The sequence below is a fragment of the Callithrix jacchus genome, chromosome X (genome assembly GCF_049354715.1).
Source record: "Callithrix jacchus isolate 240 chromosome X, calJac240_pri, whole genome shotgun sequence".
In the NCBI taxonomy this organism is placed as follows: Eukaryota; Metazoa; Chordata; class Mammalia; order Primates; family Cebidae; genus Callithrix; species Callithrix jacchus.
In genome coordinates, this window is record NC_133524.1 from 38,564,012 (window position 1) to 38,582,275 (window position 18,264).

The 18,264-nt window shown below is 38.4% G+C and overlaps 1 protein-coding gene across 1 annotated transcript in view; it reads left to right on the forward strand.

The window, feature by feature from the left end:
- CYBB (cytochrome b-245 beta chain) overlaps positions 1-18,264 on the forward strand; it is a 38,959-nt gene that overhangs the window by 3,671 nt on the left and 17,024 nt on the right. The window contains exons 3-6 of the mRNA XM_002762769.6: positions 331-441; positions 8,949-9,033; positions 10,594-10,739; positions 13,155-13,345. Coding sequence (XP_002762815.2) covers positions 331-441; positions 8,949-9,033; positions 10,594-10,739; positions 13,155-13,345 — 533 coding nt within the window. The remainder of the gene's footprint in view (positions 1-330; positions 442-8,948; positions 9,034-10,593; positions 10,740-13,154; positions 13,346-18,264) is intronic.

Below are 18,264 nucleotides of genomic sequence, written 5' to 3' on the forward strand. Positions count from 1 at the left end.
TACAGGAATGGATAGATAGATATGTGATAAAGCAAGCATGAAAGGTATGCTCTGGGAGTTGAATAGACAGGTATTTACTGTAAATTTCTTTCAACTTCTCTTTATGTTTGAAAAATTTAATAATAAAATGTTGGATTAGGGAAAATGGTCAATTTCAGATGAAAACTAAGGGTCCTAGCTAGCCCTAAAGGAAAACTGTTGGCTCTGAAGGACCTTTCTGTCCAGATCACTTGGTGTCTCTGGTGTGTGACTGAGAACCTTGGGGAAGTGAGGACAGGGCACATTCTGTGCTCAAAAGAGTCACTCTGCTCCCTTTCCTGCCTCTTCTAGTCAGCGTTGGCCCTGGCCAGGGCCCCTGCAGCTTGCCTGAATTTCAACTGCATGCTGATTCTGTTGCCAGTCTGTCGAAATCTGCTGTCCTTCCTCAGGGGTTCCAGTGCGGTAAGAGAAAATGTTTTACTAAGTTCCTCTAATTTTCAAAGGCCATCAAGCTCCAGCTTCTGTGGAATATTCATGAACCAAGCCATTTCTCTAGCATATTTCCATACTATTTGAGGGTGGAGCTCCCTAAGACAACTATTTGAAAACAAATTTTGAAAAAACACACAAAACCACCTACACCTCAACAATAGCCATAAAGTAGCACACGCTTACACACACACATATATATATAATAGATATGCATATATAGAGAGCTTTAGGAAGTTGACATGTGATATTTGGGAGTTGATCTTTCAGTGTCATTCAAAAATATTTAAGTCAGAGGAAATATATTCTGTGGATAACATCCCAAGGAGATGGAGTCAATTATAGTTACACTATAATGAATGTGACCAAGAAGTGCTGGCTTCATGGAACTGGGGAGCATAGAGCTTTCCAAGTGCCCAGAATTCCTCTGACTCTCACTTCAACAATTTAGTAATCTGCTAAATGTACTGTACTAGAAGGGAAAAAGGTAGGAAGAACCCTGTAACCCATTTAAAATGATATACAAATTTCTCATTAGGATTACTATACAAAGATGACAAACAAGGAACTTAAAATCTACAATGTACTCAAATAAATATGATACAAAGCAAAATATGATGGGTCCCATAATGCTTTCTAAATAAAATACTTTGGAGAAGCAAGAGAGAAGTTGTGTCAGGTGGGGCAGGGGATGAAGAAGGGCTTTTTAGAGGAGGTGACATTAGAGATGAAAGTATAAAAATAAGTAAGTTTCTAAGAGGTGTAAATGAGAGAGAAAGGCATCCTACATGGGGAAGATGGCATGGACAGAAGCACAGGGAATAATGAGGAAACTGTATTCTTGAAGGCCAAGAATTGGCACAGCCTTGGCTTCTCTTTGTATTATTATTACTATAACTATTTTTGCCACCAGTTATAATAGTTATTCATTATAACTATTTTCAGCATACCAAAGAGGGTAGCTGGGAAAAAGTAGGGACTGGTGTCCTGGTGGGACCAATTCCATAGTTCATTAACGACTAGTAGCTTCTGGGTTGTTTTTTTTTTAATTAAAAGTATAATAAGCTTTTTGAAAAAGTTACTTATTAAGTAGAGATCATTTATGGAGTAGAGCAGAAAGCAAACTACTTTTGTGGGAATGTAGGGATTGTACAGGGCAGATGCCTGACATAAGGCTGGAGAAGAGGGGTAGGATTTTGCTGGTAAAATAGAACCATATATGTATAGTTGAGGAGTTCATGCTTAATTTGGCAATTACAGAATATGCAAAGGAGGCAGTGAACTAAACTGTAATAACAAGTATAACTTGCCTTGAACTCAGCCTCATTTTTCTTAGTTATACTAAATTCATGCTGATCCAAAGAAGGATCTTTTTTCTTTAAGAATATACAACACTCAAGTTGCTAATATAGGACTAAAGGCTATAATTTAGCTTTTATGTCTTAACTATTTAGAAAATACCATGTCATCTTAAACCAACTGCCAAAATTGGGCTCTCACAAGTCTAAAGTAAAAGTTGGCAGAAATAACTCTAACATCTCTACTTTATCAGAAAAGAAAAAGAATGTTGATTACCAGTTTAAGATATTCCAGAAAGAGTTATGATGTTTTCCTCTGAAAACTTCTGTGATGAGGTTCCTTTCTTTAAGCCATAAATCCTATGCCACAATGTTGTCTTGTAAACTGACAGCTAGTCAAAACCAAAAACTAACAACAGTACTTTGTACTAGACATTGATTACAAGGATTTTCAAATAATCTTCTAAATTTCGGAAATCACAGAGGCAAAATTACACTCAATTGAAAGTTTTATTAATGAGCTACCTATTGTAAAGTATGATGTTTAATATATCATAAGTGCCCTGTGAACATTTGCTAAATGAAGCCCATGCACTATAGCTTATTTTTGAGTTGGGTTCTCTATCACTCAGGCTAGAATGCAGTGGTACAATCATAGCTCACTGCAGCCTGGAACTCCTGGGCTCAAGTGATCCTCCCTCCTGGGCCTCCATACATGTGGGGATTACAGGCATGAGTAACCTGCCTGGCTAGTTCCTTATTTCTAAGGAGACACAATTCATTTTTATTCTTCCTACCCCCATTAGAATAGTTTCTATTTAGAGGAAGTAAAGGCTGAGAAACAGGCAATGTTTTCACCAAGATGGTCTGTTAAGAAATCTTGGTTACTCCACAATTCCAAGTTGCATTGCCATGGAGCACCATGTCCTATAAGCAGCACATGTTGCAATGGTAGCTTTTAGGCCCTCTGTGACCCAAGAGGGAAGATCTACATAAGGGTCTCTAAAGACAGGGATGAAATGAGGCTGTCCTTCAAATTGCAGAGAAGCTTGGCTCTATAACTAGATAGATCTTTATATAAAATAGTAATATTTTAAACTAGCAGCAAGCAATATTCTTTCATAGAGCAAGCATGTACTTTCATCTGGGATTCCTAACCTGAAATGTGAAGTTTTCAAATAAAACTTCTTTTCTGATTGAGATTTAAATGAGTGAGTGTGCCATGACTAATGCTATAAATCATATAGCTGCCACTCATTGAATCTTAATGGAATTTACCTCATGAAATCTGCACATCAAGCCAGTAAAGTGGGAACAAAATTAAATGGAAGCATTGGCATTCAAACCCAGGTCACTGTGTCCCCAGAGCCCATTCACTTTAAATCATGCTGCCAAAACTTCTTGAAATTGTGCTGTTGCAGTATGATGATCTTAGAAAGCCATTATAGATACAAGTGTTGTTTGAGCATGCCAACTAACCTAGACTAGAAATGACAAGGATGTTGTAAATACAAGGACTCAATAGTAGGACACTATATAAGCAAAATAGCCACAAACTTGCATTGAGTTTCTAGAGGTCTCAATCATTGAAATTTTGCTTTGTAAGTTTGCTTTTGTTTACCTAGAGAAAGAAAGCTCCAGGGTTGCCCACCACCCCACCACCCCAGGAAATGTAGGGGTAAAGACTCTCAGACTGCTTTATTGAGAAAAATGAAGAAAGGGTAAATTCAACTCAGCATACAAAAGCTTCTGAGGAACGCTTAGTAACCCCCAGCTTGCCATGCAAAAACTAATCTCTAGCTGGATGGCAGTCCTCGTCTTAAGATCAGAAAGAAACAGGAAGATGAGAGAGTGAGGTTTTTATCTTTTACCTTATATAGTCTGGGAGTTAGACGCACTCAGTGTGCGTCTATCTCTAATCACGTGGTCTAGCACGAGTCTTTTGGGCTTTCTGTTTCATTTTTTTTTTTAGTTGAAAAACAGATCAACTAATGCAAATGTAAGAAGGCATATGTTGTTCTAAAATATATTAATTGAATAAGTCTGTCAATTAGTGAGTTGTCAGTCAATAATTATTTGTTGAGTTCCATCTATGTGCTAAGGACTGGGGACATATGGTGAGTGAGGTATAGATGGGCCATGGACTTACGGAGCTTAGAGTGTTACAGAAGACGTAGAGAATAAACATGGAATTTCCAAATTATAAACAGTGCTATGCAAGTAAGGTAATGTTATTTATATTTATCACACACTCTACTGCCAACAGGTGTGGACATTACTGTCAACTTCTTTGCCTGATTTCTGTAGATTCAAAGTTGGATTTTCCAATTTCTCCAAACTGAATATAAATATCTAAATCAGATACATTAATGGTGCATGTGGTAATATCAAGTGTACAAAAAATAGAGGTTTTGAGTTTCTGTAACATAAGTGTTACACCCCATAAAATATGCACTTCCTTTTAGTTCCACTTCCCATTTTCTTGAAATTTTTTTCCTCACTCAGTTTCAATAGAGCATAGAAATCTGCTGAAGTGACTCAATAATCTCCCTTGCATTAGAATGGTAGTTTATTGAAATTGGGCAAGGTTTTAAGTGACAGTAACAGAGAAATTTCCCTTTAGAAGTCAATGGCAGAAAGTAAAGTAAGTTGGTAAGGAAGCTATGGGGCATGATGGCAACTTGGATACGTGGGGAGTGGCTGGCAATAATTTAGAAGTAACTCAAAGCATATAAATGCAATCTGCATGGTGATGAGAAACAAAAAATTGTGAGCAGTCACAGACATTAAAGTCCTTCCTTCCTATGCCACCAACTGGTTGTCTTGCCTCCTTTTTAAGGAAGTGGTAGGGAGATGGTCTTCTTAAAAGCCTAGTATCAGCATGACTTGTGGCTTCTTTTTGGATTTTTTTTTTTGCCTTTCCTGACCATGCCAAAAAGAGTAGATGGGAAAAACTAGGGATTGGTGCCCCGATGGTTGGACCCACTCCACTGATCCATTAGTGACTAGTAATCTCTCTTTTTCCTTTCAATATAATGTTTGTGTTTTATATTAACTAGCTTTTAAAAATTACCCATTAAGATGAAACAGAGTATCATTGAATGGACAATGTATTTCCCAATCACATCTCTCCACTGTTCTGGCCTTCAGTTAATTTTTCTCTAAGGATCTATAGTTAAAGCTATCAGGGGGCATCAGCATCTATTATTTCACACTTTTTATGCTACATGGTGATGATGATGATCAGGATAGGACTATGGATACATTACAGTGTAGGTTCCACAACAAAACCATATTCTTTTTCTTTAAATTCGGCATGCAGGAGCCAGTGAATTTTCCCCAAAAAATTTCAAAAGGATTTGTCAAGAAATAGAAAAGAACAGTGTGGCAAGTATAGATATAGGGGTAAATACATCTCTATAGGTTTAGTATCATTATCTTCAGTTCCAGGGCAATGAAAATGTACTTCATTTATCCAACCAAATACTAATTAAAATATTTTTTAAAGTACATGACATACTGTTCTTCACATAGGAAGCTTACCTGCTAGCTGGGGAGTGCAGCCATACTAACTGAAAACTTAAATAATGATACAAAATAACATCAAATATTTATAAAATACCTGTCAATGAACATATGCAATTGGGATATGAGGGACGAACTATGATAATTAAACAGGTGAGGAAACTGGAGACTGAGTACGTTGTTCAATGTCACACGGGTAGGTGGAAGGACTGAGAACCAACACAGACAAAACTTGCTCTGAAATGTAATTTAGTACTGCTTTCCAACACTACTAATTCTCATTCTCTTATTCTTTGGACTCCATCCTAGTTTCATCAGTCCTGTATCAGTCATCTATTATGTAACAAATTACCACAATAACTTAAAACAACCCCCGTTTATTAGTTTACAGTTCTGTAGATCACAAGTTAAGCACCCAGTGACTGGGTTCTCCGCTCAAAGTATTACAAGACTGAAATCAAGATGCCTTCTGGTCTAAATTCTCACCTGGAAACTCCAGGTAAAAACCCTCTTCCGGGGCCGGGTGCGGTGGCTCACGCCTGTAATCCCAGCACTTTGGGAGGCCGAGGCGGGTGGATCACGAGGTCAAGAGATGGAGACCATCCTGGTCAACATGGTGAAACCCCGTCTCTACTAAAAATATAAAAAATTAGCTGGCCATGGTGGTGCACGCCTGTAATCCCAGCTACTCAGGAGGCTGAGGCAGGAGCATTGCCTGAAACCAGGAGGCAGAGGTTGCGGTGAGCCGAGATAGCGCCATTGCACTCCAGCCTGGGTAACAAGAGGGAATCTCCATCTCAAAAAAAAAATCCTCTTCCAAGCTCATTGTTGGCAGAATTCAGTTCATCACAGATGTAGCACTGTTTCCTTGCTGGTGTTCATCTACGGGTCACTCAGATCCTAGATATTTCTGCATTCCCTGCCACATGCCCTCCTTCATCTTTCAGCCAGCAACAGGGCCTGAAATCTCTGACTTCCTACATCTCCGACTTCTAAACCCAGATTTGAAGAGTTCATGTGATTGGGTTTGTCTACCCAGATAATCTCCCTATTAAAGCCAACTTGGAACCTTACCTCTGCAAAATCCCTTTTGCCATATAAGGTAACAAAATCACAGAGTGGTGTCTCATCATTTTCACAAGTCCTACCCAAACTCAAGGGGAGGAGATTATATGAGGTCATTGGGGGTCATTCTAGAATTCCGTCTAACACAAGGACTCTCAGAAACTATAGGAAATTAAGTTGGAACTTGAGGAGCCGAAAAAAAAAAATGATAGAGGAACATGGCAATTGGGAAACAGGAAAAAGATATTTCCTCAAAAATTTAAAGAATACAAAATAGAAAATAACTTTCAGCACTTGAACATGAAAAACAAGGCAGTTATACAAGAAAACAAAGATAGTCAACTTTTCACCAACAGATCTATGAAATATTCTTTATTGCAAAAACATTGTTTGAAAAAATTATTTTACAAGTTTTTATTTCTAATAGAAAACCATTGTCTACAGTGTGAGTCACTGCTCAGCTCCACTGGTCAACATTTAATTGTAGCTGATGCCATTGGCATATTCCCTAAGCACTGACACTTCCGATCCATGCGACAACTGCGCTTTACAAGCATCATTCACTTTCTGCCTGGGGATTTTCTTTCAGCTTTCTCCTGGAGCAAGCCTGAAATCCTAGGGAGGTGATGTCATCAGAGCCGCCCTCAGCCAATCATAGGTGGCAGTTGGTGGTTGAACACCCAAGCTTCTTAACCTGTTAGGTAAAAACCAAAGAACAAAACCAAAGAACAAAATATTAACAAAAGATAAACCTTTGGGACAAGTTCTACACAGTCTTCCAGAGTTCCCTGGTGTGACTGAGCTCAGTGATATGATATGATCATGGTAGCTGACATGATAATGCACTCTTCATTGATTTCCTCCCCGGTCTTATTTCTACCCTTGTTTTCTATGATCACCTTCTGGATAGAATACTGACACTTAAATTCTTGCCTCTGGCTTATAGGCACTTAGAATAATAGTGACTATATTCCTGCATTTAGTTTTGTAGAAAAGGGCATTAAACTTTTATAGACAAATAGACTTGGATCCCAGCCAATGTGCAATTTTAGCTTTATTTAGTTTTCTTACCTGTAAAATGAGGACATTAAGACTTACCTTGTTACATTAAATGAGGTAATGATTATGGGCAAACTACCTGGTTCACAGAAAAAATTCAGTAAAGCCTAATTCTATTTTTTCTTTTTCTGGACTCTTCAGTGTCTTCCTCACTACTATTTCTATAATTCCAAGAATCTGCCCTCATGGTTTAAGATTCCTGCCCTTCCTAGTAATGGCTAACTGAGAGAGAGATGGTGGAGTAAGCACAATTTTCTATGCAATTATATTTTCTATAAAATCAGAGTATTAAAAATAAGGAAGCCAAATACCAAACATCTCTGTATTAAAATTGAAGACAACCTTTAGAATCACATACTTTAAATACATAAATTTTATTTGGTATTTCACTCTCTTGTTCTTAAAGTTCCCTGAATCTCTGTGACAGTGCATTTAGACTATGGAACAAAGCAACCAGAGCAAGACATTGGCCAGTTTTCAGGAGAGCAAAGCTCTAATTCAACCATAAACCAGTTTTCTTTCCTTGCTTTAAGCATTGGCATGAATTGAGATTCAAACTCACGTTTTCTAACATGTGCAGGCTGATGAAATACACTAAAATATTGAGTATAATGGTATTTTTAATACCAAAGTAAATCATGCACAGTATGAAATATCAGAATGTTGATATAAGATCTAGTATCAGATGGCCTGAGTTTAAATCCCAGCTCTGCAACTTATCAGCTGTGTGACCTAACACCAGGTAAACTCTCTATCCCTTTGTTTTCTCATCTGCTATGATAATAATGGTACCTTCCTTAAACTGTTATTGTAATGTAAGAATTAAATAGTTAATTTGATTCTGACACTAAAGGTTAATTACATTAAATATTACATTAATTACATTAAAGATTAATGTAAGAATTAAATGAGTCAATGCATATAAAACGGTTGCAGAAGCTATTGGTAAATGTTAGCTATTGCTTTTTAGCCTATTCATTTTTGGTCAGTGATCTCCCTTGTAATGTTGTTCACCTACATGGGCAGGTGTACCCTTCTTTCTCATCTCATAGTGTGTACGTCCTAGAACAGTGTTGTTTGAAAACTATTCAATTCTTCTAGAACTGTTCACTTGTCTGTGTCCCTACTTGACTAACAGGTATGTGAAGACAGTCTTGTCCTTTATTAATTTCTACATCCTTTTTTAATGAGTAAATTAATCAGAACTAGAAACTATGTCGCTAGATATGTTTTCTGTCCAAGTTTATATTTTTATACACTTAAGCAATGGATTCCAGGGGAGACTTTATGTCACCAGTATCACAACAGAAAACATACCAGTTAAGCCAGCCATGTCACTTACTGGCTGTTTGACCTGAGAAGGATGACTGCATCTCTCTGAGCCTCAGTTTCCTCATTTATAAAATAGATATAATGATATAGTTTGTAGGGAGATCATGAAAATTAAATGATATAATATGTATCGAATGTCTGTCACATAGCAAGCTTTCTTGTGAACAATTACTATTCCATTTATTCCCCCTTAATCCAAAGTGCTGCTCAACAAGAGTTCGAAGACAACTGGACAGGAATCTCACCTTTCATAAAATGGTGGCATGGATGATTGCACTTCACACTGGTAAGTTTATTAAAGAAAACTTAGAGCCAGAGAGTTCCCTCTATTCATAGATATCTTTTATATAAGATATCAATCAGTCTTTATAGTTAGATTAAGTGGTGGCTGGATATGTTGTATTGAGTTCTGCTCAAAAGTATTTACCACACTTTCTTCCACTTCAATATTAGGATTTATTTCTTTAGGTTTTAAAGCACTTTTAATTCAAGATTTTCCTATAAAAATGAAAATATGCCATAAGAAAAGTCAATCTTAGTGTCTTCATCTTCTCCTGTTCTTTCTACTGTCAAAAATATGCATGAAAGCTTATTTATTCTAAAAAAAAGTTCTTGGCTGCCCAAGTGAATTTGTGGACTTTTTGCAGTAAATCTATAGGAGTTATAAATTGCGAATCCCTCAAGACAGTCCTTATCAGCCAAATACATTTATTATTATTATTATTGTTATTACATGTATCCATGCAATACATATATATGCATAAATATATATGATATATTATTATTAAATTTATAAATTATCAGGGTGGTAGTGTCAGTGCAAGAAGGGATGTATCTGGAGTCCTTAACTCAACAAACAATTCATGTGCCAGAGAACAGATAAGCACAATGATAAAGCAGACTTGTACTCTGCCCTTAAAGAGTCTGTTCCTAGCCTGAGTAAAATAGGCTTCGATTGCAGGCATTTAACTGACTTTCTCTTCTACTAGTAGATCTGGTAGGCTTTTTGAGCAGTGGCAAATAAATAGTTCAAAAGAAATGTATGTTAAAATCTTGTTAGAAACTAACATAGTGTACAGATTAAGAGCACAGATTTGTGTGCCAAATGTACTGGATTTGATTCATAATTCTGCTGCTTCCTAGCTTGATGACCTTAATCAAGGTTTTAAAGCAGTCTATGTCCCAGTTTCCTCATCTGTAAGATGAGCCTATGCTAATAGTACCTATATCACTGGGTCAATGTAAGGATTAAGTCATTGTGAAGCACTTTTAAAAGTACTTGGCATCTAGTGAGCCCTATGTAAGTGTTTATTAATAAACAATGCAATTTTTAAAAGAGAGATTCCTACCTTATGGCCATAGATTTGTATTAATTCAGTCTAATTTGTCATCCCTCTCTGGAGGTAATTTCAGAGTCAGGTTAATGGGCCAGCAATTAGGCATTCATTCCATGAGAATTTTCTTGATTGAGCCCAAATATATTATGCAGAGAGATAATGAAAGCATATCTAAACACCTTCAGAAACTAAGACTATTCTGTAGAATCTTATAACTTGGTTGGGCCTTTAAGAGCATATAGCTCAACATCTTCATCTTACAAATTAGTAAACCAAGACCAGAGAGTTAAGTCATTTTCCCACAATTACACAACTAGAGAGGAGCTTACCCACTAGAATTGCCTTGTCTCCCTGGTTCTGGAGACCTAGTTCCTGTTTATAAGTTTCCTAGGCCTCCCTTTGTCTCCCTGTGGCTTATTGTAGAGTCAGAGGCTGTCCCAGAAACCCAGCTTACAATAAATTTGTGCATACTCTTCACTCTCTTTGTTTCTCTTCTCTGCCCTTTTCAGCAATTCACACCATTGCACATCTATTTAATGTGGAATGGTGTGTGAATGCCCGAGTCAACAATTCTGATCCTTATTCAATAGCACTCTCTGAACTTGGAGACAGGCCAAATGAAACTTATCTCAACTTTGCTCGAAAGAGAATCAAGGTAAGCCTCTCATTATCTGATTCAGATATTCTCTATGTCATTATTACTGAGGATTAGATTTCAGTGAGTGAAGACCTCTACTTTGCCGAGAAAAAAAAGTTGGCTAACCATCAGAGGGACAAGTCTGTAGGTTATAAGAATGGGAGTATAGAAAAAAATGTCTCTCACACTCCTCATCCCATGTGTGGAGGTCTCTAGATGTTTTCCAGGTCTTTAAGCTCATCCATGAGAATGTGCGCATGTGAGGCCTGGAGTAACTCAGGCTTACCTGTGACTATGCCCACCAGTCAGAGAAAGCTGCGAACACAGTCGAACAAGGTTTGGTTTATTACTTGCTACAGCAAAAGAAATCTAACACCTTGAGGAACTCTGGGCATCTCAAGGGGATGTAAAGTAGAACATGTTATAAGATTTAGGATTCTGTTAGATGGTTTAGGGGAAAATTTAAGAATGCAAGAATTTTCTCTGGATCAGTTATGGTCAGGAATTTGGGGTAGTTCTCAGATTAGGTATCTTAATTATTTTTCTTAGGAGGCAGCGGGAACAGAATAGGACTAAATCTATAATAGGAAAAGAAGCAGTAGTCATTGTCTAGGATCAGACATGATTTTGGAGAGATTTTGTTTTTATCTCACTCTATCACAGTCACAGAGTGACCTCATCTGATGTTGGTGTTTTATGAAATTATTTATGTGAAGTAGCGAACATCCTGGCCTAAGTATTAGTGTAAGGCCAGCCACCAGCTGACAGTTGTCAGTGATTCCTTTGTCTTTTCTTACAAACAATATCTGAGGGATGGCCTATGTCTGTTAATTGTCATTCCTTGAGAAGCATAGGTACACTGGGAGTAACTCAGCAGTTCTCTAGAAGCAGCCAAGAGGGTATCTAGAAGAACTTCTTCCATCCCAGCAGCTGTCAAAGCTTCCTACACTCAGAGACAAAAGCTCCAAGTCTTCATGCACCCAGTGACTTGGGAAGATGACTAAATCACATTAATATGCACTGAATTCCAAAAATGTTTTCTTGTGTTTAGAAAACATCCTTAGTTTTGGCCGGGCGCGGTGGCTCAAGCCTGTAATCCCAGCACTTTGGGAGGCCGAGGTGGGTGGATCACAAGGTCAAGAGATAGAGACCATCCTGGTCAACATGGTGAAACCCCGTCTCTACTAAAAAATATACAAAAAATTAGCTGGGCATGGTGGCGCGCGCCTGTAATCCCAGCTACTCAGGAGGCTGAGGCAGGAGAATTGCCTGAACCCAGGAGGTGGAGGTTGATCGCACCATTGCACTCCAGCCTGGGTAACAAGTGCGAAACTCTGTCTCAAAAAAAAAAAAAAAATCCTTAGTTTTGAAAAGTAAAATTGTCCACAGACTGATATGAGAAAAACTTGTCTGATATACCTAGGCACAGAATTAAACACGGAATTAAGCATAATAAAAACCAGATTTTTTTCTACAATATATTGGGTAATATTTCTTTTAAATTGTTTATTGTTTGCCCAATGATACATGAGGGTGGCAATGGGAACATAACTAGGTAAGCCTCCGCTATCATGTTCTGGATCACTTTTACTGTATCTATGTTCTCCCACTCTTCTAAATGTTTCCATTTTCAATAACCTGTAACTGTGTTTCTTCCTCAGAGGACTGCCCAGGGGCTATTAGAGTCCCCTTGCTTACAGGCTCAGAGACCTTGGAAGGTGGGGGCTGGGGGGACTGAATAGTTGCCTGTTCCTATGCAATCCTTAGCCAATAACTGGTGGATGCAGACTATAAATGCCTGGCTTCCCTGCCTTGAGTCAGGATAAACTCTGATTTGTAACTTACCCTCCAGAGTTCCCTTGCAGGGTCAGGTTGAAGCTATTCCCTGGGAGACTGCCTGATTTCACCTCCTTGCTTGACTTGCTTGTCTTTTCTATCTTATTCCCCACTCTCTTACCAGTTTCTTTTGGACCACATCTTTTCTAAGTCACTTACCCATGAAGTCTCATCTTAAGATCTGCTTCTGGGGAACACAGCTGATGATATTTGGCATTCCTAGAATATATTTGCAAACTAAGCACTATCACCTTTTCAAAATCAAAGGCAGAAAGAGCCTTCAGAAACTTTTAGGACATCTTATAGTTGATTGAGTTCCTTTATTTGATACCCCCTAATAAATAACTATTTAAGTATATCAATTCACATTTCCTATGACACCTTAACCATGTAAGACACTTTAAAATTTAGAAACATCTATTTCAAGTCTATATCTCTCTGTGAGGGATGATGAGGATTATTCAAAGAGGGAGTGGAAATACCTATTGTTCTATACATTGGACACTATATAATAGTCCTGCGTTTGAGATTTGAGAACCTATAATAATGTGTGTTTGTGTGTGTGTGTGTGTGTGTGTGTCTGTTTATATTTTACAGAACCCTGAAGGAGGCCTGTACCTGGCTGTGACCCTCTTGGCGGGCATCACTGGAGTTGTCATCACACTGTGCCTCATATTAATTATCACCTCCTCCACCAAAACCATCCGGAGGTCTTACTTTGAAGTCTTTTGGTACACACATCATCTCTTTGTGATCTTCTTCATTGGCCTTGCCATCCATGGAGCTGAGTGAGTGTTTAAACTCTGTAGTCAAAGATTTCATGTCCCTCAATGTCTAGGCACGATGCTCTATTAGAGGCACAGTGACCTCCTTGCCTGTGTGTGGTTAGCCTGTCTGCTAAGGGAATGTGAGGGGACAGCAGAAGTCAGTTTGGTAGAAACCACTCAACATTGGCATTTTTGTTTCATGCACACATGTAATTGTTATTCATAGTGCAGTTATTTATAGCAAGCTTGAAAAAAACACCGAAGTCTGAGTATCCTTAGTATAAAACATGTTGAGAGCACTGGTAGGATCCAGAAAATCTGCAAAGATGACCCTTATGGTTTAATCACTAGTCAATTACACAAACCTCCAAACAAGACCAGTTAATGATTAATTGGTTGAAAAGGTTTGTTATAGTATAATAAGTTTTTATTTAAGCCCACAATCATTTATTTGTTGCCTACTATGTATAAGGACCTATCTCAGGTACTGCGGGAAATAAACAATCAGGAAAGATACATGGGTATTGCCTTCAAACATTCTAATACAATGAAAGTAACAGATAACTTCTATTAAGGGTCTGTGCTACAGGTTTGACGTGAGATATTTCTTTTAATCCCCAAAATGTATAGATCTTTCGCTATCACCATTTCTTGGGGATAACAATTGTAGACAAGAAATTTAGAGCTAAAATGTTAAAATATGTAGCCTAAGCAACCCGGCTGGTAAGTGGCCCAGCTGAGATTGGAGCCCAGGTAGTCTAAAGCAGGCTGTGATAAATATTCTCTTAGAGATACACAGTGCCTGGCTGTGTGGTTAGGAGAGTTTTCCTAATTGACAATCCTCTTTCATACCAAGTTTCCTTTTTTCTACTGTTTTATACCACCTGCACATAAAGGCAGGCCTGGGGACGTTCCCTGGTGGGTATAGGGCTCCAGGAAATTAGCAGTGAAGGAAGTAGAAGCTCCAGACTCCGTCTGTCCAGAGCCCAGTTGGTGGCCAAGACATGAGTGTGAAAAAGGGGAAGGGTGGGGAAAGCTGCACTGAGCATTCTTAATCTACTTGCTGACTGTGACCCCTGATTAACTCTTCCTAAGTATGGATAAATCAGTGTAGACCAAGAATCTCTTGACTCCTAAATCACTCAAGTATCTTTAAATGGGACTTACTCATAATCCAGTGTTTCAGGTAATCCCAGAGAAGAGAGAATTTCTTCCTCTCTCTAATTTAGTAATTCTACCAGTTTCTGTTTGTATAGTTTCACAGATATTCATCTTCCTTTGAAGCGGACAGAGGAGAAAATGTTTATCTCCTCCACTTGAAGAGAATCTGCTACTTACACTGGTTAGGTGATTGCTTACAGTCTCATGACTCTGTAGCAGCAGAATTGGATTTAAAATGCAGGTTTAGGAGGCTGAGGCAGGAGAATTGCCTGAACCCAGGAGAGGAGGTTGCGGTAAGCCAAGATTGCGTCACTGCACTCCAGCCTGGGTAACAAGAGCTAAACTCTGTCTCAAAAAAAAAAAAAACATGCAGATTTCTGGACTCCTGGTCCTAGCATTGAGAAGAGAAGGAGAAAGTCAGATTATTTTTCTATCGTTTACTTCCCATGGGAACTTAGGCATTTTGAACTTCAGTAGTTATTTTCTGGACACTTGCTTTGTGTCTGACATTTTTTTATACATCATGCAAATTGCTTATTATGATGAACCTTTAATGAGTTCCTATTATGCCTGTTTTACAGCTGAGGGAACTGAGGCTGAAAAGAAGTTGAATAATTTACCTGAGTCCACCAAACTAGTAAGGAGTAGAACTGAGATTTGAACCCAAATCTGTCTGACACAAAACAGAATTGTTTTCACCAAAACATTTTTCTTTGAGTTACTAAATCATTCTGATTTACATTCTCACGTAAAATGGGGGTAATAACACTTGCCTCTCAGGCTTGTCATGAGGATTAACTGATAGGATTTGTGCAAAATATCATTCCCCACGCCTGGGACATGATAGGTACTCAATATATGATAATCCTTTTTCTCAAAACCTAAGGATAGAAAGGAGTGGTTAATAAACTTGAATTAAAACATTCTCAGAATACACCAAATGACACAATAAATTTTAGGCCTCCAAAACAAACTTTTACAATGGGGTTTTCTGTGTCTTTTCTTCTTTTTTTTTTTAATTTTTTATTGCATTTTAGGTTTTGGGGTACATGTGCAGAACATGCAAGACAGTTGCATAGGTACACACATGGCAGTGTGTTTTGCTTCCTTTCCCCCCTTCACCCACATGTGGCATTTCTCCCCAGGCTATCTCTCCCTACCTCCCCCTCCCACTGGCCCTCCCCTTTTCCACCCAATAGACCCCAGTGTTTAGTACTCCCATCCCTGTGTCCATGTGTTCTCATTTTTCATCACCCGCCTATGAGTGAGAATATACGGTGTTTCATTTTCTGTTCTTGTGTCACTTTGCTGAGGATGATGTTCTCCAGATTCATCCATGTCCCTACAAACGACACAAACTCATCATTTCTGATTGCTGCATAATATTCCATGGTGGATATGTGCCACATTTTCCCAATCCAGTCTATCATCAATGGGCATTTGGGTTGATTCCAGGTCTTTGCTATTATAAACAGTGCTGCAATAAACATTCGTGTGCATGTGTCCTTATAGAACGATTTATAGTCCTTTGGATATATACCCAGTAATGGGATTGCTGGGTCAAATGGGATTTCTATTTCTAAGGCCTTGAGGAATCGCCACACTGTCTTCCACAATGGTTGAACTAATTTACACTCGCACCAACAGTGTAAAAGTGTTCCTTTTTCTCCACATCCTCTCCAGCATCTGTTGTCTCCAGATTTTTTAATGATCGCCATTCTAACTGGCGTGAGATGGTATCTCAATGTGGCTTTGATTTGCATCTCTCTGATGACCAGTGACGATGAGCATTTTTTCATATGATTGTTGGCCTCATATATATCTTCTTTCATAAAGTGTCTGTTCATATCCTTTGCCCAATTTTGAATGGGCTTGTTTGTTTTTTTCCTGTAAATCTGTTTGAGTTCTTTGTAAATTCTGGATATCAGCCCTTTGTCAGATGGGTAAACTGCAAAGATTTTTTCCCATTCCGTTGGTTGCCAATTCACTCTAGTGACTGTTTCTTTTGCCATGCAGAAGCTGTGGAGTTTCATTAGGTCCCATTTGTCTATTTTGGCTTTTGTTGCCAATGCTTTTGGTGTTTTGTTCATGAAGTCCTTGCCTACTTCTATGTCCTGGATGGTTTTGCCTAGATTTTCTCCTAGGGTTTTTATGGTGCCAGGTCTTATGTTTAAGTCTTTAATCCATCTGGAGTTAATTTTAGTGTAAGGTGTCAGGAAGGGGTCCAGTTTCTGCTTTCTGCACATGGCTAGCCAGTTTTCCCAACACCATTTGTTAAACAGGGAATCCTTTCCCCATTGCTTGTTTTTGTCAGGTTTATCAAAGATTGTATGGTTGTAGATATGTTGTGTTGCCTCTGATGCCTCTGTTTTGTTCCATTGGTCTATATCTCTGTTTTGGTACCAGTACCATGCTGATTTGATTACTATAGCCTCGTAGTATAGTTTGAAATCCGGTAGTGTGATGTCCCCCGCTATGTTCTTTTTGCTTAGAATTGACTTGGCTATGCGGGCTCTCTTTTGGTTCCATATGAAGTTCATGGTGGTTTTTTCCAGTTCTGTGAAGAAAGTCAATGGTAGCTTGATGGGGATAGCATTGATTCTGTAAATTACTTTGGGCAGTATAGCCATTTTCACGATATTAATTCTTCCTAACCATGAACATGGAATGTTTCTCCATCTGTTTGTGTCCTCTCTGATTTCGTTGAGCAGTGGTTTGTAGTTCTCCTTGAAGAGGTCTCTTACGTTCCTTGTGAGTTGTATTCCAAGGTATTTTATTATTTTGTAGCAATTGTGAATGGCAGTTCGTTCTTGATTTGGCTTTCTTTAAGTCTGTTATTGGTGTAGACGAATGCTTGTGATTTTTGCACATTGATTTTATATCCTGAGACTTTGCTGAAGTTGCTTATCAGTTTCAGGAGTTTTTGGGCTGAGGCGATGGGGTCTTCTAGGTATACTATCATGTCATCTGCAAATAGAGACAATTTGGCTTCCACCTTTCCTATTTGAATACCCTTTATATCTTTTTCTTGCCTGATCCATATTGGGTCCATATATGTTTAGGATCGTTAGCTCTTGTTGTATCGATCCTTTTACCATTCTGTAATGGCCTTCTTTGTCTCTTTTGATCTTTGTTGCTTTAAAGTCTATTTTATCAGAGAGGAGAATTGCAACTCCTGCTTTTTTTTGCTCTCCATTTGCTTGGTAAATCTTCCTCCATCCCTTTATTTTGAGCCTTTGTGTATCCTTGCATGTGAGATGGGTTTCCTGGATACAGCACACTGATGGGTTTTGGATTTTTATCCAATTTTCCAGTCTGTGTCTTTTGATTAGTGCATTTAGTCCATTTACATTTAGGGTTAATATTGTTATGTGTGAATTTGATACTGCCATTTTGATGCTAGCTGGCTGTTTTGCCTGTTAGTTGTTGTAGATTCTTCATTATGTTGATGCTCTTTAGCATTTAGTGTGATTTTGGAATGGCTGGTACTGGTTGTTCCTTTCTATGTATAGTGCCTCTTTCAGGAGCTCTTGTAAAGCAGGCCTGGTGGTGACAAAATCTCTGAGTACTTGCTTGTTTGCAAAGGATTTTATTTTTCTTTCACTTATGAAGCTCAGTTTGGCAGGATATGAAATTCTGGGTTGAAAGTTCTTTTCTTTATGGATGTTGAATATTGGCCCCCACTCTCTTCTGGCTTGTAGTGTTTCTGCCGAGAGATCTGCTGTGAGTCTGATGGACTTCCCTTTGTGGGTGACCTGACCTTTCTCTCTAGCTGCCTT